We start from the raw sequence: 27632 nt of genomic DNA on the forward strand, positions 1-27632 counted from the left end.
GTGTATTTCCAGATACATTCCAATATTAAACTACTTGTTTTTTCAAATAAAGGTTATCTGAATAGTTTTTTGAAATGTATTGAAAAGTAATTTAAATACCTGAAAGAGTATTTAATCCCAGGTCTGATCGTGGAGATATCCGTATATTACGAAATATCGTGGAGATATTGTAATGTCATGCTATATTGTGATATTATAAGATATATTGTGGAAAAATTAAAGGTAGGATTGTGATGATAGTGATTACTTCTAATGCAATTTTAACATACACAGAGAGAGTAACTTCTGTTTTATGACTTACTGAGGATGTTACTGTTTATATATTCCCTGTAATGTTAGTACACAGCTGGTGCATCCTTTTAAGTCCTTCTAAAAATACATAACATTTTTGAAAGTGGCATTTTAACATCATCTCTCAACACAAATTACTTCCTTTCCCAGTTTGTGGTAAAGTCCTTCTGGGAAACATGAGTTACATTATCCCATCTGACTCACCATGCATGGTCACTGTATGCAGGCTTCAGGCACCCACACCCATTACACAGAACTGGTACACACATCAATACCCATTACACAGAACTGGTACACACATCAATACCCATTACACAGAACTGGTACACACATCAATACCCATTACACAGAACTGGTACACACATCAATACCCATTACACAGAACTGGTACACACATCAATACCCATTACACAGAACTGGTACACACATCAATACCCATTACACAGAACTGGTACACACATCAATACCCATTACACAGAACTGGTACACACATCAATACCCATTACACAGTACACACATCAATACCCATTACACAGAACTGGTACACACATCAATACCCATTACACAGAACTGGTACACACATCAATACCCATTACACAGAACTGGTACACACATCAATACCCATTACACAGAACTGGTACACACATCAATACCCATTACACAGAACTGGTACACACATCAATACCCATCACACAGAACTGCTGTGAAAGTCCATTGAGAAACTGTTATCTCCAGGGCAATGTTGAGCCATGTATGGTGGTTAGGGTTAGTTAACATAGTGGTTTGGATGCACTGTTTCTGTGGTCTACTGACATTTCTCAATGGATGAGTGTGTTTGAGAACTAGTAGGGTTTCACTACTACAGAATAAATGTATGTAATTTCACACCAGCTTCATTTCCTACGGGTATTTCATATCTAGTCTATTCACCAAACAAAAACCATTGGGCTTCTTTCCCCGACTTGTCATACCTCTAGATAGGAATTTAAACGTGTGTGAAAACAGCACATCACCATAATAGCACCAACACCCCAGTGTGCCACAGAACCCTGTTTGTGTATCAAAGTGGTATCTGGAGATATCAAAGTGTGCATTTGAAAATCTATCACTTGTGACTGGAGAGCGTGGCGTTGTCTGGCGTTGTCAGGCTAGTTGAAAACAATCTGGTGCTGAGGGATAAGAAGACACGCTGTAAATCTGTGGAAGAGTAAAATCCCTTTATCTGCCACCTCCTGATGCTGCCATTGGGCTTAGAACAGGGAGAAAAACGCAAAGGCGTCCTGATTGAATCAACCTGCGATACCATTTGTCCTTCATCCTGATTTACAAATATATGCAAGAATGGAGATGCCATTTTCTCCTATTTCTTCCTTTCTCCACTCAGATTTGCTACGTTGGATCTAACAGTGGCCACATTTTTTTTTCTCGATAAATTCTAAAAGGATTTAGGATGGATTGAAATTAATACATTTTACCATAAAATATAAAATAAATGAATTTGTTCTGCGTTTGATTGTGTTTAAATGGTCCAATTGTTCCGAAAAAACCTGTGCATATTCTCTGATAATTGACGGCTGAATTTCATAGCTTGAACCAATTGTGATTTCATGTATTTTCCAGTTTTCTATACTATCCAACCCATGAGCTACTATCCAACCCATTTTCAGGAACTGACAGTACTGTCTGTTTTTTCAGTAAATCAATAAATCTTTACAATCTATACAATCTATACTATCTGACAAATGATGTGAGTATTTCATGGTTTTAGCTTCCCAGGATTTCTCCCCGCCTGTCCTGTCCCCACTGTTGCTATCTGACACCTTTCAGGAACCTACCAGGTTTTTCCCTTGTACTGTCAACCAATACATGGATCTGTTTTGAATCACACTCCACCAGATTAAGCCTCAATCACATTTTTGCTCTCTGGGCAGTGGAGTGTGTGTATGATCACCTCAACCTCTCTGCGTTCTCTACCATCGTAGATCCTAAGTCTTATAGCTCTGCCAGGTCAGTATGATGTGATCCTTGACCACTAAGGACCCCACAGATCCAGGCCTCCAGACAGACTGTAAGGTATATGGTGGAGTTGCCGTTAAATGCGGATAATTTCATCCACTAATGATTTAAGTGGCCCCTGATCTGTACAACTTCACAACCTGTAAGATCAGAGTCATCACATGCTATGGATAGCACTTTTTTTAATTTGACCTTTATTTAACCAGGCAAGTCAGTTAAGAACACATTCTTATTTTCAATGACAGCCTGGGAACAGTGGGTTAACTGCCTGTTCAGGGGCAGAACGACAGATTTGTACCTTGTCAGCTCGGGGGTTTGAACTCACAACCTTCCGGGTACTAGTCCAACGCTCTAACCACTAGGCTACGCTGCTGCCCCTATAGCTGATGTGTGGACTGAGATGCTGCTCTCCACCCCTCTCCTCCCTTCCTCTCCTCTCCTCCCCTTCTCTCTCCCCCTTTTCTCTACCCCTCCCCTCTCCTCTCCTCTCCTCCCCTCCCCTCCCCCCTCTCCTCCCCTGCTCAACTCTCCCCCCTCCCCTTCATTCCTCTCTTCTCATCTCCTCCTCTCCCCCTTTCTCTCCTCTCCTCCTTTCCTCTCCCCATCATCACTCTCTCTGATCAACACCCCTTAATGAGACAGGTAGCCGTGATCACATTACATAAAATAACGACTGTGATCACATTACATAAAATAATGACTGTGATCACATTACATAAAATAACGACTGTGATCACATTACATAAAATAACGACTGTGATCACATTACATAAAATAACGACTGTGATCACATTACATAAAATAACGACTGTGATCACATTACATAAAATAACGACAGTGATCACATTACGTAAAATAACGACTGTGATCACATTACATAAAATAACGACTGTGATCACATTACATAAAATAACGACTGTGATCACATTACATAAAATAACGACTGTGATCACATTACATAAAATAACGACTGTGATCACATTACATAAAATAACGACTGTGATCACATTACATAAAATAACGACAGTGATCACATTACGTAAAATAACGACTGTGATCACATTACGTAAAATAACGACTGTGATCACATTACATAAAATAACGACTGTGATCACATTACGTAAAATAACGAGAATAGAAGGGGAACATGAAGACTCTCCTCTCTCCTTCTGTCCTCTCCTCTCATCTCCTCCCCTTCTTTCCTCCACTCTCCTCCCCTCTCCTTCTCTCCTCCCCTTCTCTCCTCTCATCTCCTTCTCTCCTCCCCTTCTCTCCTCCCCTTCTCTCCTTTCTTCCCTATCTCAAAAACCCAAAATATACAAAAAATAATATAAGTGGGTACAAAATCCGTTGCACACCGACACATGACTTGTACATAACACACAATAAAACAATCTCCGACAAGGACATGAGGGGAAATAGAGGGTAAATACACAACATGTAATTGATGGGATTGGAACCAGGTATGAAGGAAGACAAGACAAAACCAATGGAAAATGAAAAATGGATCAGTGATGGCTAGAAGGTCGGTGACGTCGACCGCCCAACACCGCCCGAACAAGGAGAGGGACCGACTTCGGCGGAAGTCGTGACAGACTGTGATCACGATACGTGAATTAACGACTGTAATTACATTACATAAAATAACGACTGTGATTACATTTTTAAACCTTACAATGTCATTACCTTATTAAGAAATCGTAGAAAATCACTGAGATTTAGAAAATGACTTTGAAAATTACTAAGAGTCTTAAAATATTTAACACGTATAATAATGCGATGGTTCTTGGAAGTGTTCATGTTGCCATAGAGATACATGTAGTTTTGTGTTATGGCTATCTATTATTATGCTGTAATGTCCATTTGGGATCTAGACCAGTAAGCCACTTAATCATTTGTCATCTGCAGCAACGCCAGAACGCAAAGCCAGGCAGCTCAAACTTCTGCCCTGTTTTAGTTAGCATGAGAGTATGACTGGCGTCAGAGGCTAAACCAGGGGATTTACCTCGCAATATGACGCACGAGCTGGCACACACGCACACACACACACAGACACAAACACCCACACGCACACACACAGAGACACACAAACAAACACGCACACACACACACAAACACAAACACCCACACGCACACACACACACAGACACACAAACAAACGCACACACACACACAGACACAAACACCCACACGCACACACACATAGACACAAACACCCACACGCACATGCACACACAAACACACAGACACACACACAGACACAAACACACACACAGATACACACAAACACACAGACACACACGCACACACAAACTGAAAAATAGCAGTCATCCTCATTTGGTGTTGGGGCTGTGAATGTGTACATGAGAGTTTATGTGTGTATATGTACATGAGAGTCTAAGTGTGTGTGTGTGTGTGTGTGTGTGTGTGTGTGTGTGTGTGTGTGTGTGTGTGTGTGTGTGTGTGTGTGTGTGTGTGTGTGTGCTGAAATTAGCCTAATCCTGGTCTTTAGTCTGACCTGATCCTGGTCTTTAGTCTGACCTGACCCTGGTATTTAGTCTGACCTGACCCTGGTCTTTAGTCTGACCTGACCCTGGTATTTAGTCTGACCTGATCCTGGTCTTTAGCCTGACACGATCCTGGCCTTTAGCCTGACCTGACCTTGGTCTTTAGTCTGACCTGATCCTGGTCTTTAGCCTGATCCTGGTCTTTAGTCTGACCTGACCCTGGTCTTTAGCCTGATCCTGGTCTTTAGTCTGACCTGACACTGGTCTTTAGCCTGATCTGATCCTGGTCTTTAGCCTGATCTGATCCTGGTCTTTCATCTGACCTGATCCTGGTTTTTAGTCTGACCTGATCCTGGTCTTTAGTCTGACCGATCCCGGTCTTTAGCCTGACCTGACCCTGGTCTTTAGCCTGGCCTGATCCTGGTCGTTAGTCTGACCTGACCCTAGTCTTTAGCCTGATCCTGGTCTTTAGTCTGACCTGATCCTGGTCTTTAGTCTGACCTGATCCCGGTATTTAGTCTGACCTGACCCTGGTCTTTAGTCTGTCCTGATCCTGGTCTTTAGCCTGATCCTGGTCTTTAGCCTGATCCTGGTTTTTAGTCTGTCCTGATCCTGGTCTTTAGCCTGATCCTGGTTTTTAGCCTGATCCTAGTCTTTAGTCTGACCCTGGTCTTTAGCCTTACCTGACCCTTGTCTTTAGTCTGTCCTGACCCTGGTCTTTAGCTTGATCTTGGTCTTTAGTCTGTCCTGACCCTGGTCTTTAGCCTGATCCTGGTCTTTAGCCTGGCCTGATCCTGGTCTTTAGCCTGACCTGACCCTGGTCTTTAGTCTGACCTGATCCTGGTTTTTAGTCTGACCTTATCCTGGTCTTTAGTCTGACCTGCCCCTTGTCTTTAGCCTGACCCTGGTCTTTAGCCTGACCTGATCCTGGTCTTTAGCCTGATCCTGGTCTTTAGTCTGACCTGATCCTGGTCTTTAGTCTGGCCTGACCCTGGTCTTTGGTCTGACCTGACCCTGGTATTTAGTCTGACCTGCCCCTTGTCTTTAGCCTGATCCTGGTCGTTAGTCTGTCCTGACCCTGGTCTTTAGCCTGACCTGATCCTGGTCTTTAGCCTGATCCTGGTCTTTAGTCTGACCTGATCCTGGTCTTTAGTCTGGCCTGACCCTGGTCTTTGGTCTGACCTGACCCTGGTATTTAGCCCGACCGATCCCGGTCTTTAGTCTGACCTGAACCTGGTCTTTAGTCTGACCTGATCCCGGTATTTAGTCTGACCTGACCCTGGTCTTTAGCCTGATCCTGGTCTTTAGTCTGGCCTGATCCTGGTCTTTAGCCTGATCCTGGTCTTTAGTCTGTCCTGATCCTGGTCTTTAGTCTGACCTGACCCTGGTATTTAGTCTGACCTGATCCTGGTCTTTAGTCTGGCCTGATCCTGGTCTTTAGCCTGATCCTGGTCTTTAGTCTGTCCTGATCCTGGTCTTTAGTCTGACCTGATCCCGGTATTTAGTCTGACCACGACCTTGGTCTTTAGCCTGATCCTGGTCTTTAGTCTAGCCTGATCCTGGTCTTTAGCCTGATCCCGGTCTTTAGTCTGTCCTGATCCTGGTCTTTAGCCTGATCCTGGTCTTTAGTCTGTCCTGGCCCTGGTCTTTATCCTGATCTTGGTCTTTAGTCTGTCCTGATCCTGGTCTTTAGCCTGATCCTGGTCGTTAGTTTGTCCTGACCCTGGTCTTTAGCCTGACCTGATCCTGGTCTTTAGCCTGATCCTGGTCTTTAGTCTGACCTGATCCTGGTCTTTAGTCTGGCCTGACCCTGGTCTTTGGTCTGACCTGACCCTGGTATTTAGCCCGACCGATACCGGTCTTTAGTCTGACCTGAACCTGGTCTTTAGTCTGACCTGATCCCGGTATTTAGTCTGACCTGACCCTGGTCTTTAGCCTGATCCTGGTCTTTAGTCTGGCCTGATCCTGGTCTTTAGCCTGATCCTGGTCTTTAGTCTGTCCTGATCCTGGTCTTTAGTCTGACCTTACCCTGGTATTTAGTCTGACCTGATCCTGGTCTTTAGTCTGGCCTGATCCTGGTCTTTAGCCTGATCCTGGTCTTTAGTCTGTCCTGATCCTGGTCTTTAGTCTGACCTGATCCCGGTATTTAGTCTGACCACGACCTTGGTCTTTAGCCTGATCCTGGTCTTTAGTCTAGCCTGATCCTGGTCTTTAGCCTGATCCCGGTCTTTAGTCTGTCCTGATCCTGGTCTTTAGCCTGATCCTGGTCTTTAGTCTGTCCTGGCCCTGGTCTTTATCCTGATCTTGGTCTTTAGTCTGTCCTGATCCTGGTCTTTAGCCTGATCCTGGTCTTTAATCTGACCTGACCCTGGTCTTTAGTCTGTCCTGACCCTGGTCTTTAGCCTGATCCTGGTCTTTAGTCTGTCCTGACCCTGGTCTTTAGCCTGATCCTGGTCTTTAGCCTGATCTTTGTCTTTAGTCTGACCTGACCCTGGTCTTTAGTCTGTCCTGACCCTGGTCTTTAGCCTGATCCTGGTCTTTAGTCTGTCCTTATCCTGGTCTTTAGCCTGATCCTGGTCTTTAGCCTGATCTTGGTCTTTAGTCTGACCTGATCCTGGTCTTTAGCCTGATCTTTGTCTTTAGTCTGACCTGACCCTGGTCTTTAGTCTGTCCTGACCCTGGTCTTTAGTCTGTCCTGACCCTGGTCTTTAGCCTGATCCTGGTCTTTAGTCTGTCCTGACCCTGGTCTTTAGCCTGATCCTGGTCTTTAGTCTGTCCGGACCCTGGTCTTTAGCCTGATCCTGGTCTTTATCCTGTGTTTTCTGGTGATTGTTAAAGACTGCCTTTAAATATAATCATACTTTGCTAATGTCCTCTTGCAGTACTTGGGCATTAAACACTTTTAACTCAATACACTGACATTGTCGTTTCACCCAGCCTGTCCCCTTCTGTGTGTGTGTGTTGGTGTGTGTGTGGATTATGGGATTATGGGGAATCCCAGGCTAGCACAGACTGTAAAGGATATTTTTGTCCCTTTCTCCCCCTTTCCTCTATGTCTTTCACTCTGATATAGACACACACACACACACACACACACACACACACACACACACACACACACACACACACACACACACACACACACACACACACACACACACACACACACACACACACACACACACACACACCAACCCAACTACCTCTATCCTATTGTCAGCAGGTCTCTACCCTATCCTGTATCCACTTGCCATCCCTACATTCTTCCTCTCTGTAATTCCATAATCCCCTCTTGCCATGCCCTGTGGGCGGGTAGCGGGAACCCCCCTCCCCCCGGGGCTGTGAAACGGCATGTTCAGACATCAGCGACTGCTTCCCAAATGTCTCCCTATGCCCTTTATAGTTCACTACTTTCTACCAGGGCCCATAGGGAACAGGGTGCCATCTGGGACGGATCTCAGGTGCAGCCTGCCAGGCTGAATGGGGTTTGGGAGGCTGATCTCAGGTGCAGCCTGCCAGGCTGAATGGGGTTTGGGAGGCTGATCTCAGGTGCAGCCTGCCAGGCTGAATGGGTTTTGGGAGGCTGATCTCAGGTGAGGCCTTTCAGGCTGAATGGGGTCTGGGAGGCTGATCTCAGATGAGGTCTTTCAGGATGAATGGGGTCTGGGAGGCTGATCTCAGATGAGGCCTTTCAGGCTGAATGGGGTCTGGGAGGCTGATCTCAGATGAGGCCTTTCAGGATGAATGAGGTCTGTGAGGCTGATCTCAGGTGCAGCCTGCTAGGCTGAATGGGGTCTGTGAGGTTGATGGTATGGATGGGTCATGACAGGAAGCAGACACCTGCACAATGCTGCTGGGTGTTACTTGGGCCATTACCTGGATTACTTCTGTACTGCATGTGTGCAGAAGTGTGTGTTATCTGTGTATGAGAGATAGAGAGAGAGAGCTCAACACACACACGCAGACAGTCAGACAGACAGACACGTGTAAGCACGCATGCACACACAAACTCACACATACAAAAACACACATGGGTGTTCTGTAATGACCTTGTGTGTGTGAGAACACTGCGTCTCTGTTTGTATAGATGGCTTAGGTGGGGTTTTGTGTGTGTTTGATGGGGATAATGGGTTTGAATTGGAGGCTTCACAAAGAAATATGTGTCTGGGTTTTAATGGGTTTTTGTGAATGTAAAGTAGCTGTTTTCCTTCAAAAACATGTTGTCCTTCCATCGGCCTCTCTCTTTCTCTTCCTCTCACAGTATTATAATATTTACTTACACCATAGGGAATCTATATTGAACATAAATATAAACGCAACATGTAAAGGGTTGGTCCCAGGTCCCAGACATTTTCCATACTCCCCCCAAAAATGATTTCTCTCGCGTTTTTTGCACAAATTTGTTTACATCCCTGTTAGTGAGCATTTCTCCTTTGCCAAGATAATCCATCCCAACTGACAGGTGTGGCATATCAAGAACCTGATGAAACAGAATAATCATTACACAGGTGCACCTTGTGCTGGGGACAATTTAGTCACATAGCACAATGCCACAGATGTCTCAAGTTTTGAGGTAGCGTGCAATTGGCATGCCGACTGAAGGAATATCCCCCAGAGCTTTTGCATGATAATTGAATGTTAATTTCTCTACCATAAGCCGCGTCCAATGTTGTTTTAGAGAATTTGGCAGTACGTCCGGCCTCACACCCACAGACCACCTACCTACCTACCAACCTACCTACCTACCTACCTACCTACCTACCTACCTACCTACCCACCCACCCACCCACCCACCCACCTATTTACCTACCTACCCACCTACCTACCTACCTATTTACCTACCACCCTATTTAACTACCTACCTATTTACCTACATACCTATTTACCTACCAACCTATTTACCTACCTCCCTATTTACCTACATACCTACCTACCTACCTACCTATTTACCTACATACCTATTTAACTACCTACCTATTTACCTACCTACCTATTTAACTACCACCTATTTACCTACCAACCCATTTACCCACCTGCCCACCTGCCTGCCTGCCCACCTGCCTGCCTGCCCACCCACCCACCCACCTACATATTTACCCACATTGCCTGCCTGCCACCCACCCACCCACCACCCACCTGCCTGCCTGCCTGCCTGCCTGCCTGCCTGCCTGCCTGCCTGCCTGCCTGCCCCACCCACCCACCCACCCACCTGCCTGCCTGCCTGCCCACCACCACCTGCCCACCCACCTACCCACCCACCCACCCACCCACCTACCTACCTACCTACCTACCTACCTACCTACCTACCCACCTATTTACCTACCTACCTATTTACCTACCTACCTATTTACCTACCTACCTACCTACAGGTTATGGAAGATTCGTATTTTTCCAGTAAGTTTCCTGAAGGAGAACGACTCCATTTCATAATCAAACAAAAACACTATAGTAAATATTATGGTAATTTATGCAAAAACACTACAGAAATACAACAGTATAATGCAGTCTGCAAAAACACTACAGTAAATACTACATTATAGTACAAACCACAAAAATACTACAGTAAATACTACATTATAGTACAAACCACAAAAACACTACAGTAACTTCTACAGTATAGTACAAACCACAAAAATACTACAGTAAATACTACATTATAGTACAAACCACAAAAATACTACAGTAAATACTACATTATAGTACAAACCACAAAAACACTACAGTAACTTCTACAGTATAGTACAAACCACAAAAATACTACAGTAAATACTACATTATAGTACAAACCACAAAAACACTACAGTAAATACTACATTATAGTACAAACCACAAAAATACTACAGTAACTTCTACAGTATAGTGCAGTCCGCAAAAATACTGCAGTAAATACTACAGTATACTACAATCCCAAAAACATTACAGTAAATACCACAGTGATTCAGAGGGGTTGGGTTAAATACAGAAGGCACATTTCAGTTGTACAGCTGACTAGGTATCGCCCTTTACTTTACAGTAAACTACAATCCGCAAACAACTACATTCATTACTATTGTACCTATAGTTTTTTTAAATACAGTATTTATACTATAGTTAACTGTAAATACTACAGCATACTACAGTTGTCCAACATTAGCTCAATGCTCTGCTATGAGTAGACAACATCTTGGCAAAGTTACTGGATCAATACAAGCTGGTTTTGCTCTTCGGGAACAATACTTTGGAGCCGACAAGCTAATACATTTAGTTCTGATGCTGTCAAGGATCTACGGGCCTAAATCAGACATAAAGAAGGAGACACTTGAATACACTGACAGACGGTTTCCAAGAGCAGCCCTTGTCTCTCTCAAGAGCTTTTCCAATTGATAGATGTCATGTTCCTTCCATTCCCAACAGAAGTGGACAAATCCATCTGCGGCCCCACAGAATGTCTGTGTGTGTGCGTGAGTGAGTGTGTGTGTGTGTGTGTGTGCATGTGCATGATCTTACGCACGTTCCTACGTTTTTGTTTATTGAACCGGCTTAGTTCAACGGTACATTTTGTCATAGCTGTTGAGAATTGAGCATAGAGGAATTGGTGGTTGAGCTATAGCTAGCAGTCTGTGAGGCCAAGAGAATGAATCAGGGAGAATGAGTGTGCCCTGGTTGCATCTTAAATGGCCGCCTACTCCCTAGTACACTTCCTTTGACCAGATCCTTATGGGTTTTCTGATGGGCCCTGGTGAAAAGTACTTATTAGGGAATAGGGTGCCATTTGGAACACGGCCATAGTCCACAGAAAGTTGACCCACTACGGGAGTCAACATGGCACAGGGAGGCAAACCTCTATCTCTTCACATTATCATCTACCCCCCACGTCCATTACCTACCACTGTGTTGGCTCCTTGCATCAACTATATAGTAGCTTCCCAATGAATAGAGGGCAGTGTTCCAATATGTCCTAGATATGCTGTTTACAAGTGAAGTACACAGATACACATATGCATTAACACACAGACACACCCCAAACACAAAATTACTGACTCACGCCACGTGGCTCTTAAAGCCTTTTTCACCTTAGCATTTACCATAGTACCCTCCAAACTCGTCATTAAGCTCGAGACCCTGGGTCTCGACCCCGCCCTGTGCAACTGGTTCCTGGACTTCCTGACGGGCCGCCCCCAGGTGTTGAAGGTAGGTAACAACATCTCCACCCCGGTGATCCTCAACACTGGGGCCCCACAAGGGTGCGTTCTCAGCCCTCTCCTGTACTCCCTGTTCACCCATGACTGCGTGGCCATGCACGCCTCCAACTCAATCATCAACTTTGCAGACAACACTACAGTGGTAGGCTTGATTAACAACAACGACGAGATGGCCTACAGGGAGGAGGTGAGGGCCCTCGGAGTGTGGTGTCAGGAAAATAACCTCACACTCAATGTCAACAAAACAAAGGAGATGATCGTGGACTTCAGGAAACAGCAGAGAGAGCATCCCCCTATCCACATTGACAAGACAGTAGTGGGCAAGGTGGAAAGTTTTAAGTTCCTCGGCGTACACATCACGGAGAAACTGCAATGGTCCACCCAAACAGACAGTGAGGTGAAGAAGGTGCAGCAGCACCTCTTCAACCTCAGGAGGCTGAAGAAATTCGGCTTGTCACCAAAAACACTCTGAAGTTTTACAGATGCACAATCGAGAGCATCCTGTCGTACTGTATCACCGCCTGGTACGGCAATTGCTCAGCCCACAACCGTAAGGCTCTCCAGAGGATAGTGAGGTTGGGGGCATACTACCTGCCTCCCAGAACACCTACACCACCCGATGTCACAGGAAGAACATAAAGATCATCAAGGACAACAACCACCCGAGCCACTGCCTGTTCACCCCTCTATCATCATGAAGGCAAGGTCAGTACAGGTGCATCAAAGCTGGGACAGAGAGACTGAAAAACAGCTTCTATCTCAAGGCCATGAGACTGTTAAACAGCCATCACTAACATTGAGTGGCCGCTGCCAACATACTGACTCAACTCCAGCCACTTTCATAATGGAAATTTGATGTAAAAAAATGTATCACTAGCCACTTTAAACAATGCCACTTAATATAATGTTTACATACTCTACATTACTCATCTCATATGTACAGTGCCTTGCGAAAGTTTTCAGCCCCCTTGAACTTTGCGACCTTTTGCCACATTTCAGGCTTCAAACATAAAGATATAAAACTGTATTTTTTTGTGAAGAATCAACAACAAGTGGGACACAATCATGAAGTGGAATGACATTTATTGGATATTTCAAACTTTTTTAACAAATCAAAAACTGAAAAATTGGGCGTGCAAAATTATTCAGCCCCCTTAAGTTAATACTTTGTAGCGCCACCTTTTGCTGCGATTACAGCTGTAAGTCGCTTAGGGTATGTCTCTATCAGTTTTGCACATCGAGAGACTGACATTTTTTCCCATTCCTCCTTGCAAAACAGCTCGAGCTCAGTGAGGTTGGATGGAGAGCATTTGTGAACAGCAGTTTTCAGTTCTTTCCACAGATTCTCGATTGGATTCAGGTCTGGACTTTGACTTGGCCATTCTAACACCTGGATATGTTTAATTTTGAACCATTCCATTGTAGATTTTGCTTTATGTTTTGGATCATTGTCTTGTTGGAAGACAAATCTCCGTCCCAGTCTCAGGTCTTTTGCAGACTCCATCAGGTTTTCTTCCAGAATGGTCCTGTATTTGGCTCCATCCATCTTCCCATCAATTTTAACCATCTTCCCTGTCCCTGCTGAAGAAAAGCAGGCCCAAACCATGATGCTGCCACCACCATGTTTGACAGTGGGGATGGTGTGTTCAGGGTGATGAGCTGTGTTGCTTTTACGCCAAACATAACATTTTGCATTGTTGCCAAAAAGTTCAATTTTGGTTTCATCTGACCAGAGCACCTTCTTCCACATGTTTGGTGTGTCTCCCAGGTGGCTTGTGGCAAACTTTAAACAACACTTTTTATGGATATCTTTAAGAAATGGCTTTCTTCTTGCCACTCTTCCATAAAGGCCAGATTTGTGCAATATACGACTGATTGTTGTCCTATGGACAGTCTCCCACCTCAGCTGTAGATCTCTGCAGTTCATCCAGAGTGATCATGGGCCTCTTGGCTGCATCTCTGATCAGTCTTCTCCTTGTATGAGCTGAAAGTTTATGTAAATGTTAAATGTAAATGTAAAGTTTAGAGGGACGGCCAGGTCTTGGTAGATTTGCAGTGGTCTGATACTCCTTCCATTTCAATATTATCGCTTGCACAGTGGTCATTGGGATGTTTAAAGCTTGGGAAATCTTTTTGTATCCAAATCCGGCTTTAAACTTCTTCACAACAGTATCTCGGACCTGCCTGGTGTGTTCCTTTTCTTCATGATGCTCTCTGCGCGTTTAACGGACCTCTGAGACTATCACAGTGCAGGTGCATTTATACGGAGACTTGATTACACACAGGTGGATTGTATTTATCATCATTAGTCATTTAGGTCAACATTGGATCATTCAGAGATCCTCACTGAACTTCTGGAGAGAGTTTGCTGCACTGAAAGTAAAGGGGCTGAATAATTTTGCACGCCCAATTTTTCAGTTTTTGATTTGTTAAAAAAGTTTGAAATATCCAATAAATGTCGTTCCACTTCATGATTGTGTCCCACTTGTTGTTGATTCTTCACAAAAAATACAGTTTTATATCTTTATGTTTGAAGCCTGAAATGTGGCAAAAGGTCGCAAAGTTCAAGGGGGCCAAATACTTTTGCAAGGCACTGTATATACTGTACTCTATACCATCTACTGCATCTTGCCTATGCTGTTCGGCCATCGCTCATCCATATATTTTTATGTACATATTCTTATTAATTCCTTTAGACTTGTGTATAAGGTAGTTGTTGTGAAATTGTTAGGTTGGATTACGTGTTAGATACTACTGCATGGTCGGAACTAGAAGCACAAGCATTTCACTACACTCGCATTAACATCTGCTAACCATGAGTATGTGAAAAATAACATTTGATTTGATTCGACCTGCCTAGATAGTGCTGTAGTACACTATAGCATTTCCTGTAGCTGACTCACAATGCTTCCTGTTTATGTGTCTATTCTGGTTCAATTGACAGGCCACTGCAGGGTTAACTTTCATCACATCACACTGTAGCGTACTCAACCCCCCGCTCCAGGGCTGGGCCAAACCCTTTTAACCCTCTGGAGTTCCCCTCTCGCCTCGACGGCTGGTCAGCCTTCTGCAGACCTCCTCTCTGTAGCGCTGGAGCGCTGGAGTCCTGCAGCCCCTCTGCTTGAATCTTCACTTTAAGGGATCCACAAAAGGTTTAAGTACTAAAGGGAAAATAAATAAACATAAATATGGGTTGAATTTACAATGGTGTTTGTTCTTCACTGGTTGCTTTTCGAATTCCTTGTGGGCTGTGTAATCTGAGGGAAATATATGTCTCTACTATGGTCATACATTTGGCAGGAGGTTAGGAAGTGCAGCTCGGTTTCCACCTCATTTTGTGGGCACATAGCCTGTCTCCTCTTGAGAGCCAGGTCTGCCTATGGCAGCCTCTCTCAATAGCAAGGCCATACTCACTGAGTCTGTACATAGTCAAAGCTTTTCTTAATTTTGGGTCAGTCGCAGTGGTCAGGTATTCTGCCACTGTGTACTCTCTGTTTAGGGCCAAATAACATTCCAATTTGCTCTAATTTTTGTTAATTCTTTCCAATGTGTCAAGTAATGATCTTTTTGTTTTCTCATGATTTGGTTGGGTCTAATTGTGTTGCTTTACTGGGGCTCTGTGGGGTCTGTTTGTGTTTGTGAACAGAGCCCCAGGACCAGCTTGCTTAGGGGACTCTTCTCCAGGTTAATCTCTATGTAGGTGATGGCTTTGTTATGGAAGGTTTGGGAATTGCTTCCTTTTAGGTGGTTGTAGAATTTAACGGCTCTTTTTCAGGATATTTATCATTAGTGCGTATCGTCCTAATTCTGCTCTTCTTGCATTATTTGGTATTTTACGTTGAACACAGAGGATGCTTTTGCAGAATCCTGCATGTGTAGCCGATGCGAAATGGCTAGCTAGTTAGCGGTGGTGCGTACTGGTAGCGTTTCAATCGGTGACGTCACTCGCTCTGAGACCTTGAAGTAGTGGTTCCCCTTGCTCTGCAAGGGCTGCGGCTTTTGTGGAGCGATGGGTAATGATGCTTTGAGGGTGACTGTTGATGTGTGCAGAGCATCCCTGGTTCGCGCCCAGGTCGGGTCGAGGGTACGGATGTAAAGTTCATACTGTTACACATGCATAGTCTCAATTTGGTGTTTGTCCCATTTTGTGAATGATTGGTTTGTGAGTGGACCCCAAACTTCACAATCATAGAGGGCAATGGGTTCTATACCTGATTAAAGTATTTCTGGCCAGATCCTAATTGGTGATGATGAATTTTATCTTCATGTTCACTCTTTTCACTCATACACACCTGGGTCTACTATGAGACACACTTTTCAGTATACATGATCTCCTAAGCAAAGATATTTCTGTGCCCTAATGTGTCAGCAGTAACAGATGCATGTTTTCCCCCAGAGTCCCTAAAAGACCACTAAGAGCTCACTTGCTCCTCAGTTTAATATCGAGTGTTTGAGACTCAACGAAAACCAAGAGGCAATTTTCTTGAGCCTGATTTATATTCTAACGTATTAATTGACAATTACAAATGGTTTCAGCTGGGGGGGATACTGAGACTAAATTAATGGAGAAATAACTGATGTCTGTCCAAATCTCAGTAGGGGTGCAGGGTCCACTGGAGGTTGTCCACAGGCAGCCAGGCTAGCACCCTATTCCCTATGTAGTTTACTAGTTTTGACCAGGACAAAAGAAGTGCACTATATAAGAATAGGGTGCCATTTGGGATACAGACACCGTCTTTACAAAGTTAATCAGAGAACAGTGGAGAACAGTGCAATTAGACCTTACTGTATCTCTGGGTGGATGTCCCCAGCTAGTATCCCCTCTAACCTACTCTCTGGTCTAAGGTACTCTCAAGGTTTCTTCCTACCCAAGGTGTTACTGCTCGCCACTGTCTATCGCCTCTGCTCGCCCTCTTTGAGGTGTAGGCCCGCATTGCTGTTAGTAAGCACTTTGTCCCAAATATATCTTTAAAAAGCACTATTCAAATAAGACCTGATATGACATGATGACCCATTGCCCCCCCCACTCACTCACTCTCTCTCTCTCTCTCTCTCTCTCTCTCTCTCTCTCTCTCTCTCTCTCTCTCTCTCTCTCTCTCTCTCTCTCACTTTATCTGTCTCTCCCAGGTGAGGAATGACTTGACCAATGAGCTGGAAAAGGCAGACATCCAGATCGCTGACACCGAGAGCTTCTCCAACGACCCCTGTGTCAACGTCAAGAAGCTGAAGGTGAGTGATCCCCAGAACCAGTTACAGTACAGCATAGGTACTTAGTGTACTGTGGAACCAGACCAGAACCCCTTAGGAATGAAAGTAATGAGTGTCTCATGGTGATCTGTAGTGGCACCCGGAATGTTTCTAAGACCTTCATGTCTAAGACCTTCCAGGAGTAAATGAACTGGAGGTCACACACATCAGATGTACTGTATGCCCTAAATGGTTTTATCATCTCTTGCATTATACAGTACCAGTATTCCTCTTCCTCAATACTGGTTGACACTGGTGTGTCTTAATGCGGTTATGTCAGTAGTTCTGAGAGTTTGGACAGTTACCCATAATGACCTGCTGTTGTTATTCACACACACACACACGAGCTGTGACCCTGTGAGCCCAAAGTGGAGCTGCAGTGGCTGATAATAGTCTTAGACAACACTGTTTAACGCCCTCACTCCCCAGGCTTCTCAGCCCTCACAACACTGTCTAACGCCCTCACTCTCCAGGCTTCTCATCCGTCACAACACTGTCTAACGCCCTCACTCCCCAGGCTTCTCATCCCTCACAACACTGTCTAACGCCCTCACTCCCCAGGCTTCTCATCCCTCACAACACTGTCTATAACGCCCTCACTCCCCAGGCTTCTCAGCCCTCACAACACTGTCTAACGCCCTCACTCCCCAGCCTTCTCATCCCTCACAACACTGTCTAACGCCCTCACTCCCCAGGCTTCTCATCCCTCACAACACTGTCTAACGCCCTCACTCCCCAGGCTTCTCAGCCCTCACAACACTGTCTAACGCCCTCACTCCCCAGGCTTCTCAGCCCTCACAACACTGTCTAAGCCCCCCACTCCCCAGGCTTCTCAGCCCTCACAACACTGTCTAAGCCCCTCACTCCCCAGGCTTCTCAGCCCTCACAACACTGTCTAAGCCCCTCACTCCCCAGGCGTCTCAGCCCTCACAACACTGTCTAAGCCCCTCACTCCCCAGGCTTCTCAGCCCTCACAACACTGTCTAAGCCCCTCACTCCCCAGGCTTCTCAGCCCTCACAACACTGTCTAACGCCCTCACTCCCCAGGCTTCTCAGCCCTCACAACACTGTCTAAGCCCCTCACTCCCCAGGCTTCTCAGCCCTCACAACACTGTCTAACGCCCTCACTCCCCAGGCTTCTCAGCCCTCACAACACTGTCTAAGCCCCTCACTCTCCAGGCCTCTCGACTCTCTGATCAACTCACATCACATAAGAGCTGGCGAAGCCTCACACAGACACTCTCTTTCTCTCTTTCTCTCTCTGACTCGCACACACACACACGCACAATCACACACACACAAACACACACACAGAGAAAGAGAACTATGAGCCTTTCTATAATATACATGTACTTGTGTAAAGCTGACGTTTTAAACTGAGAGTTAAAAATGCAAATGATCCGTCGTCTCGCAATGCTTTAAAGCCCTCTCTTTGGAGCGGGACAGGCTGTGACAGCTCTGACACATGATTGGATAGCTCCTCTCTCATCTCTCCATTCGGTTGCCTGTCCCCCTGTTTCCATGTAATGTGATAAGAAACGATGACACGTATCAGTCAGTCTGGAGCAGGAAGTATTGCCATGGCGTCTGGTATGATGTGTGTAGCCACCAATAGACTGTAGTTCACATCTGCAGTAGTGATGGGATTCCTAGGGAGAGAGCAGCAGTCAGATGCTGTCCACGGTGCTGAAAGAGACAACCACCATACCACCATCAGATAGGAACTGTACTGTACAGGGGCCGAAACAGACAACCACCATCAGATAGGAACTGTACTGTACAGGGGCCGAAACAGACAACCACCATCAGATAGGAACTGTACTGTACAGGGGCCGAAACAGACAACCACCATCAGGAACTGTACTGTACAGGGGCCGAAACAGACAACCACCATCAGGAACTGTACTGTACAGGGGCCGAAACAGACAACCACCATCAGGAACTGTACTGTACAGGGGCCGAAACAGACAACCACCATCAGGAACTGTACTGTACAGGGGCCGAAACAGACAACCACCATCAGATAGGAACTGTACTGTACAGGGGCCGAAACAGACAACCACCATCAGATAGGAACTGTACTGTACAGGGGCCGAAACAGACAACCACCATCAGGAACTGTACTGTACAGGGGCCGAAACAGACAACCACCATCAGGAACTGTACTGTACAGGGGCCGAAACAGACAACCACCATCAGGAACTGTACTGTACAGGGGCCGAAACAGACAACCACCATCAGGAACTGTACTGTACAGGGGCCGAAACAGACAACCACCATCAGATAGGAACTGTACTGTACAGGGGCCGAAACAGACAACCACCATCAGATAGGAACTGTACTGTACAGGGGCCGAAACAGACAACCACCATCAGGAACTGTACTGTACAGGGGCCGAAACAGACAACCACCATCAGGAACTGTACTGTACAGGGGCCGAAACAGACAACCACCATCAGGAACTGTACTGTACAGGGGCCGAAACAGACAACCACCATCAGGAACTGTACTGTACAGGGGCCGAAACAGACAACCACCATCAGATAGGAACTGTACTGTACAGGGGCCGAAACAGACAACCACCATCAGATAGGAACTGTACTGCACAGGGGCCGAAACAGACAACCACCATCAGATAGAAACTGTACTGTACAGGGGCCGAAACAGACAACCACCATCAGATAGGAACTGTACTGTACAGGGGCCGAAACAGACAACCACCATCAGATAGGAACTGTACTGTACAGGGGCCGAAACAGACAACCACCATCAGATAGGAACTGTACTGTACAGGGGCCGAAACAGACAACCACCATCAGATAGGAACTGTACTGTACAGGGGCCGAAACAGACAACCACCATCAGGAACTGTACTGTACAGGGGCCGAAACAGACAACCACCATCAGATAGGAACTGTACTGTACAGGGGACGAAACAGACAACCACCATCAGATAGGAACTGTACTGTACAGGGGCCGAAACAGACAACCACCATCAGATAGGAACTGTACTGCACAGGGGCCGAAACAGACAACCACCATCAGATAGGAACTGTACTGTACAGGGGCCGAAACAGACAACCACCATCAGGAACTGTACTGTACAGGGGCCGAAACAGACAACCACCATCAGATAGGAACTGTACTGTACAGGGGACGAAACAGACAACCACCATCAGATAGGAACTGTACTGTACAGGGGCCGAAACAGACAACCACCATCAGATAGAAACTGTACTGTACAGGGGCCGAAACAGACAACCACCATCAGATAGGAACTGTACTGTACAGGGGCCGAAACAGACAACCACCATCAGATAGGAACTGTAGTGTACAGGGGCCGAAACAGACAACCACCATCAGATAGGAACTGTACTGCACAGGGGCCGAAACAGACAACCACCATCAGATAGGAACTGTACTGCACAGGGGCCGAAACAGACAACCACCATCAGATAGGAACTGTACTGCACAGGGGCCGAAACAGACAACCACCATCAGATAGGAACTGTACTGCACAGGGGCCGAAACAGACAACCACCATCAGATAGGAGCTGTACTGTACAGGGGCCGAAACAGACAACCACCATCAGATAGGAACTGTACAGGGGCCGAAACAGACAACCACCATCAGATAGGAACTGTACTGCACAGGGGCCGAAACAGACAACCACCATCAGATAGGAACTGTACTGCACAGGGGCCGAAACAGACAACCACCATCAGATAGGAACTGTAGTGCACAGGGGCCGAAACAGACAACCACCATCAGATAGGAACTGTACAGGGGCCGAAACAGACAACCACCATCAGATAGGAACTGTACTGCACAGGGGCCGAAACAGACAACCACCATCAGATAGGAACTGTACTGCACAGGGGCCGAAACAGACAACCACCATCAGATAGGAACTGTACTGTACAGGGGCCGAAACAGACAACCACCATCAGATAGGAACTGTACAGGGGCCGAAACAGACAACCACCATCAGATAGGAACTGTACTGTACAGGGGCCGAAACAGACAACCACCATCAGATAGGAACTGTACAGGGGCCGAAACAGACAACCACCATCAGATAGGAACTGTACTGCACAGGGGCCGAAACAGACAACCACCATCAGATAGGAACTGTACTGCACAGGGGCCGAAACAGACAACCACCATCAGATAGGAACTGTACTGTACAGGGGCCGAAACAGACAACCACCATCAGATAGGAACTGTAGTGTACAGGGGCCGAAACAGACAACCACCATCAGATAGGAACTGTACTGCACAGGGGCCGAAACAGACAACCACCATCAGATAGAACTGTACTGCACAGGGGCCGAAACAGACAACCACCATCAGATAGGAACTGTACTGCACAGGGGCCGAAACAGACAACCACCATCAGATAGGAACTGTACTGTACAGGGGCCGAAACAGACAACCACCATCAGATAGGAACTGTACTGCACAGGGGCCGAAACAGACAACCACCATCAGATAGGAACTGTACTGCACAGGGGCCGAAACAGACAACCACCATCAGATAGGAACTGTACTGCACAGGGGCCGAAACAGACAACCACCATCAGATAGGAACTGTACTGCACAGGGGCCGAAACAGACAACCACCATCAGATAGGAACTGTAGTGTACAGGGGCCGAAACAGACAACCACCATCAGATAGAAACTGTACTGTACAGGGGCCGAAACAGACAACCACCATCAGATAGGAACTGTACTGTACAGGGGCCGAAACAGACAACCACCATCAGATAGGAACTGTACTGTACAGGGGCCGAAACAGACAACCACCATCAGATAGGAACTGTACTGCACAGGGGCCGAAACAGACAACCACCATCAGATAGGAACTGTAGTGCACAGGGGCCGAAACAGACAACCACCATCAGATAGGAACTGTACTGTACAGGGGCCGAAACAGACAACCACCATCAGATAGGAACTGTACTGTACAGGGGCCGAAACAGACAACCACCATCAGATAGGAACTGTACTGTACAGGGGCCGAAACAGACAACCACCATCAGATAGGAACTGTACTGTACAGGGGCCGAAACAGACAACCACCATCAGATAGGAACTGTACTGCACAGGGGCCGAAACAGACAACCACCATCAGATAGGAACTGTACTGCACAGGGGCCGAAACAGACAACCACCATCAGATAGGAACTGTACTGTACAGGGGCCGAAACAGACAACCACCATCAGATAGGAACTGTACTGTACAGGGGCCGAAACAGACAACCACCATCAGATAGGAACTGTACTGCACAGGGGCCGAAACAGACAACCACCATCAGATAGGAACTGTACTGCACAGGGGCCGAAACAGACAACCACCATCAGATAGGAACTGTACTGCACAGGGGCCGAAACAGACAACCACCATCAGATAGGAACTGTACTGTACAGGGGCCGAAACAGACAACCACCATCAGATAGGAACTGTACTGTACAGGGGCCGAAACAGACAACCACCATCAGATAGAAACTGTACTGTACAGGGGCCGAAACAGACAACCACCATCAGATAGGAACTGTACTGTACAGGGGCCGAAACAGACAACCACCATCAGATAGGAACTGTACTGTACAGGGGCCGAAACAGACAACCACCATCAGATAGGAACTGTACTGTACAGGGGCCGAAACAGACAACCACCATCAGATAGAAACTGTACTGTACAGGGGCCGAAACAGACAACCACCATCAGATAGGAACTGTACTGTACAGGGGCCGAAACAGACAACCACCATCAGATAGGAACTGTACTGCACAGGGGCCGAAACAGACAACCACCATCAGATAGGAACTGTAGTGCACAGGGGAAACAGACAACCACCATCAGATAGGAAAACAGACAACCACCATCAGATAGGAACTGTACTGTACAGGGGCCGAAACAGACAACCACCATCAGATAGGAACTGTACTGTACAGGGGCCGAAACAGACAACCACCATCAGATAGGAACTGTACTGCACAGGGGCCGAAACAGACAACCACCATCAGATAGGAACTGTACTGTACAGGGGCCGAAACAGACAACCACCATCAGATAGGAACTGTACTGTACAGGGGCCGAAACAGACAACCACCATCAGATAGGAACTGTACTGTACAGGGGCCGAAACAGACAACCACCATCAGATAGGAACTGTACTGTACAGGGGCCGAAACAGACAACCACCATCAGATAGGAACTGTACTGTACAGGGGCCGAAACAGACAACCACCATCAGATAGGAACTGTACTGCACAGGGGCCGAAACAGACAACCACCATCAGATAGGAACTGTACTGCACAGGGCGAAACAGACAACCACCATCAGATAGGAACTGTACTGCACAGGGGCCGAAACAGACAACCACCATCAGATAGGAACTGTACTGCACAGGGGCCGAAACAGACAACCACCATCAGATAGGAACTGTACTGTACAGGGGCCGAAACAGACAACCACCATCAGATAGGAACTGTACAGGGGCCGAAACAGACAACCACCATCAGATAGGAACTGTACTGTACAGGGGCCGAAACAGACAACCACCATCAGATAGGAACTGTACTGTACAGGGGCCGAAATAGACAACCACCATCAGATAGGAACTGTACTGCACAGGGGCCGAAACAGACAACCACCATCAGATAGGAACTGTACTGCACAGGGGCCGAAACAGACAACCACCATCAGATAGGAACTGTACTGTACAGGGGCCGAAACAGACAACCACCATCAGATAGGAACTGTACTGCACAGGGGCCGAAACAGACAACCACCATCAGATAGGAACTGTACTGCACAGGGGCCGAAACAGACAACCACCATCAGATAGGAACTGTACTGCACAGGGGCCGAAACAGACAACCACCATCAGATAGGAACTGTACTGTACAGGGGCCGAAACAGACAACCACCATCAGATAGGAACTGTAGTGTACAGGGGCCGAAACAGACAACCACCATCAGATAGGAACTGTACTGCACAGGGGCCGAAACAGACAACCACCATCAGATAGGAACTGTACTGCACAGGGGCCGAAACAGACAACCACCATCAGATAGGAACTGTACTGCACAGGGGCCGAAACAGACAACCACCATCAGATAGGAACTGTACTGCACAGGGGCCGAAACAGACAACCACCATCAGATAGGAACTGTAGTGTACAGGGGCCGAAACAGACAACCACCATCAGATAGGAACTGTACTGTACAGGGGCCGAAACAGACAACCACCATCAGATAGGAACTGTACTGTACAGGGGCCGAAACAGACAACCACCATCAGATAGGAACTGTACTGTACAGGGGCCGAAACAGACAACCACCATCAGATAGAAACTGTACTGCACAGGGGCCGAAACAGACAACCACCATCAGATAGGAACTGTAGTGTACAGGGGCCGAAACAGACAACCACCATCAGATAGGAACTGTACTGCACAGGGGCCGAAACAGACAACCACCATCAGATAGGAACTGTACTGCACAGGGGCCGAAACAGACAACCACCATCAGATAGGAACTGTACTGCACAGGGGCCGAAACAGACAACCACCATCAGATAGGAACTGTACAGGGTCCGAAACAGACAACCACCATCAGATAGGAACTGTACTGCACAGGGACTGTTTCTCTTGTGTGTCTGTGTGTCTCTTTCTTTCTCTTTATCTCCCATGCACTCTTTCTTTCCTCACTTGCTCTCTCTCTCTCAATTCAATTCAATTTCAATTGAAAGGCTTTATTAGCATGGGTAACATATGGTATGATTGCCAATGCAAGAGAAGTCTCTCTCTCTCTATATATATCTCTCTCGCGCGCTGTCTCTCTTTTTCTCATATAATCTCCTATCTCTCTGTCTCTCACTCTCTTTCATATTCACTTGTCTTTTTCTCTCCTTTTCTTTCTCTCTTTCTTTCCATATGTCTCTCTCGGGCGCCCGCACGCACACACACACGCACATACACAAAGTAAAACTCCTCAGAATGGATTAAGAACAGAGAGGTAGCTGTCAGGAGCACACCACAGGAAACTCATGTGTCTGTGGAGAAGCTGTGGCCATGTACCAGAGGTGTATACATTAAGAACTAACTGGAAGAAAACGTGACGAAAAATAAAATGACTAACCTACGCTTTTCCAATATCAAACACTAGTTTTCGTTGCAAAACGTTTTGCTGTAGGTTTGCTACGGTGTGCACTCATGAATAAACTGACTCCAGCCATATCACAAAACCCACTAACATCTTCAATGGAATTACTGTTTGATCAACTAAAGATAATACTGACAATCAAACCAAGACTCTGCAATAACCAACACTGCAACTTCCAGCACTAATACCATTACTAGTCTGTCAGACACATTATTGCCTGTTATGGCATAAACATTTTTGGAGCCACACGTCATTGTCCACTCGGCAAAATTTCCCTACCTGTGCTTTCAAATTGATGTAGTACCTTTGGTATTCCAAATCCCTGAATAGCTGAGAATTGCAGTATGTGTTTCTCATAACACTGCTGCCTCTGGTTCTAACTCATCGTTATCACACCTCTTCTCATAACACTGCTGCCTCTGGTGCTAACTCATCAGTATCACACCTCTTCTCATGACACTGCTACCTCTAGTTCTAACTCATCGTTATCACACCTCTTCTCATAACACTGCTGCCTCTGGTGCTAACTCATCAGTATCACACCTCTTCTCATGACACTGCTGCCTCTGGTTCTAACTCATCAGTATCACACCTCTTCTCATAACACTGCTGCCTCTGGTTCTAACTCATCAGTATCACACCTCTTCTCATGACACTGCTGCCTCTGGTTCTAACTCATCGTTATCACACCTCTTCTCATAACACTGCTGCCTCTGGTTCTAACTCATCAGTATCACACCTCTTCTCATGACACTGCTACCTCTGGTTCTAACTTATCAGTATCACACCTCTTCTCATAACACTGCTGCCTCTGGTGCTAACTCATCAGTATCACACCTCTTCTCACGACACTGCTGCCTCTGGTGCTAACTCATCAGTATCACACCTCTTCTCACGACACTGCTGCCTCTGGTTCTAACTCATCAGTATCACACCTCTTCTCATGACACTGCTACCTCTGGTTCTAACTCATCAGTATCACACCTCTTCTCATAACACTGCTGCCTCTGGTGCTAACTCATCGTTATCACACCTCTTCTCACGACACTGCTGCCTCTGGTGCTAACTCATCAGTATCACACCTCTTCTCACGACACTGCTGCCTCTGGTTCTAACTCATCAGTATCACACCTCTTCTCATAACACTGCTGCCTCTGGTGCTAACTCATCAGTATCACACCTCTTCTCACGACACTGCTGCCTCTGGTTCTAACTCATCAGTATCACACCTCTTCTCATAACACTGCTGCCTCTGGTGCTAACTCATCAGTATCACACCTCTTCTCACGACACTGCTGCCTCTGGTTCTAACTCATCAGTATCACACCTCTTCTCACGACACTGCTGCCTCTGGTTCTAACTCATCGTTATCACACCTCTTCTCATAACACTGCTGCCTCTGGTTCTAACTCATCAGTATCACACCTCTTCTCATGACACTGCTGCCTCTGGTTCTAACTCATCAGTATCACACCTCTTCTCATAACACTGCTGCCTCTGGTGCTAACTCATCAGTATCACACCTCTTCTCATAACACTGCTGCCTCTGGTTCTAACTCATCAGTATCACACCTCTTCTCATGACACTGCTGCCTCTGGTTCTAACTCATCAGTATCACACCTCTTCTCATAACACTGCTGCCTCTGGTTCTAACTCATCAGTATCACACCTCTTCTCATAACACTGCTGCCTCTGGTTCTAACTCATCAGTATCACACCTCTTCTCATAACACTGCTGCCTCTGGTGCTAACTCATCAGTATCACACCTCTTCTCATGACACTGCTGCCTCTGGTGCTAACTCATCAGTATCACACCTCTTCTCATGACACTGCTGCCTCTGGTTCTAACTCATCGTTATCACACCTCTTCTCATAACACTGCTGCCTCTGGTGCTAACTCATCAGTATCACACCTCTTCTCATGACACTGCTGCCTCTGGTTCTAACTCATCGTTATCACACCTCTTCTCATAACACTGCTGCCTCTGGTTCTAACTCATCAGTATCACACCTCTTCTCATAACACTGCTGCCTCTGGTTCTAACTCATCAGTATCACACCTCTTCTCATAACACTGCTGCCTCTGGTGCTAACTCATCAGTATCACACCTCTTCTCATGACACTGCTACCTCTGGTTCTAACTCATCAGTATCACACCTCTTCTCATAACACTGCTGCCTCTGGTGCTAACTCATCAGTATCACACCTCT

The 27632-nt window shown here is 46.2% G+C and overlaps 1 protein-coding gene across 1 annotated transcript in view; it reads left to right on the forward strand.

Annotated features, from left to right (window-relative positions):
• LOC118399002 (gamma-aminobutyric acid type B receptor subunit 2-like) overlaps positions 1 to 27632 on the forward strand; it is a 448447-nt gene that overhangs the window by 264382 nt on the left and 156433 nt on the right. The window contains exon 4 of the mRNA XM_052472644.1: positions 17123 to 17224. Coding sequence (XP_052328604.1) covers positions 17123 to 17224 — 102 coding nt within the window. The remainder of the gene's footprint in view (positions 1 to 17122; positions 17225 to 27632) is intronic.

This window comes from Oncorhynchus keta, chromosome 20 (genome assembly GCF_023373465.1).
Source record: "Oncorhynchus keta strain PuntledgeMale-10-30-2019 chromosome 20, Oket_V2, whole genome shotgun sequence".
In the NCBI taxonomy this organism is placed as follows: Eukaryota; Metazoa; Chordata; class Actinopteri; order Salmoniformes; family Salmonidae; genus Oncorhynchus; species Oncorhynchus keta.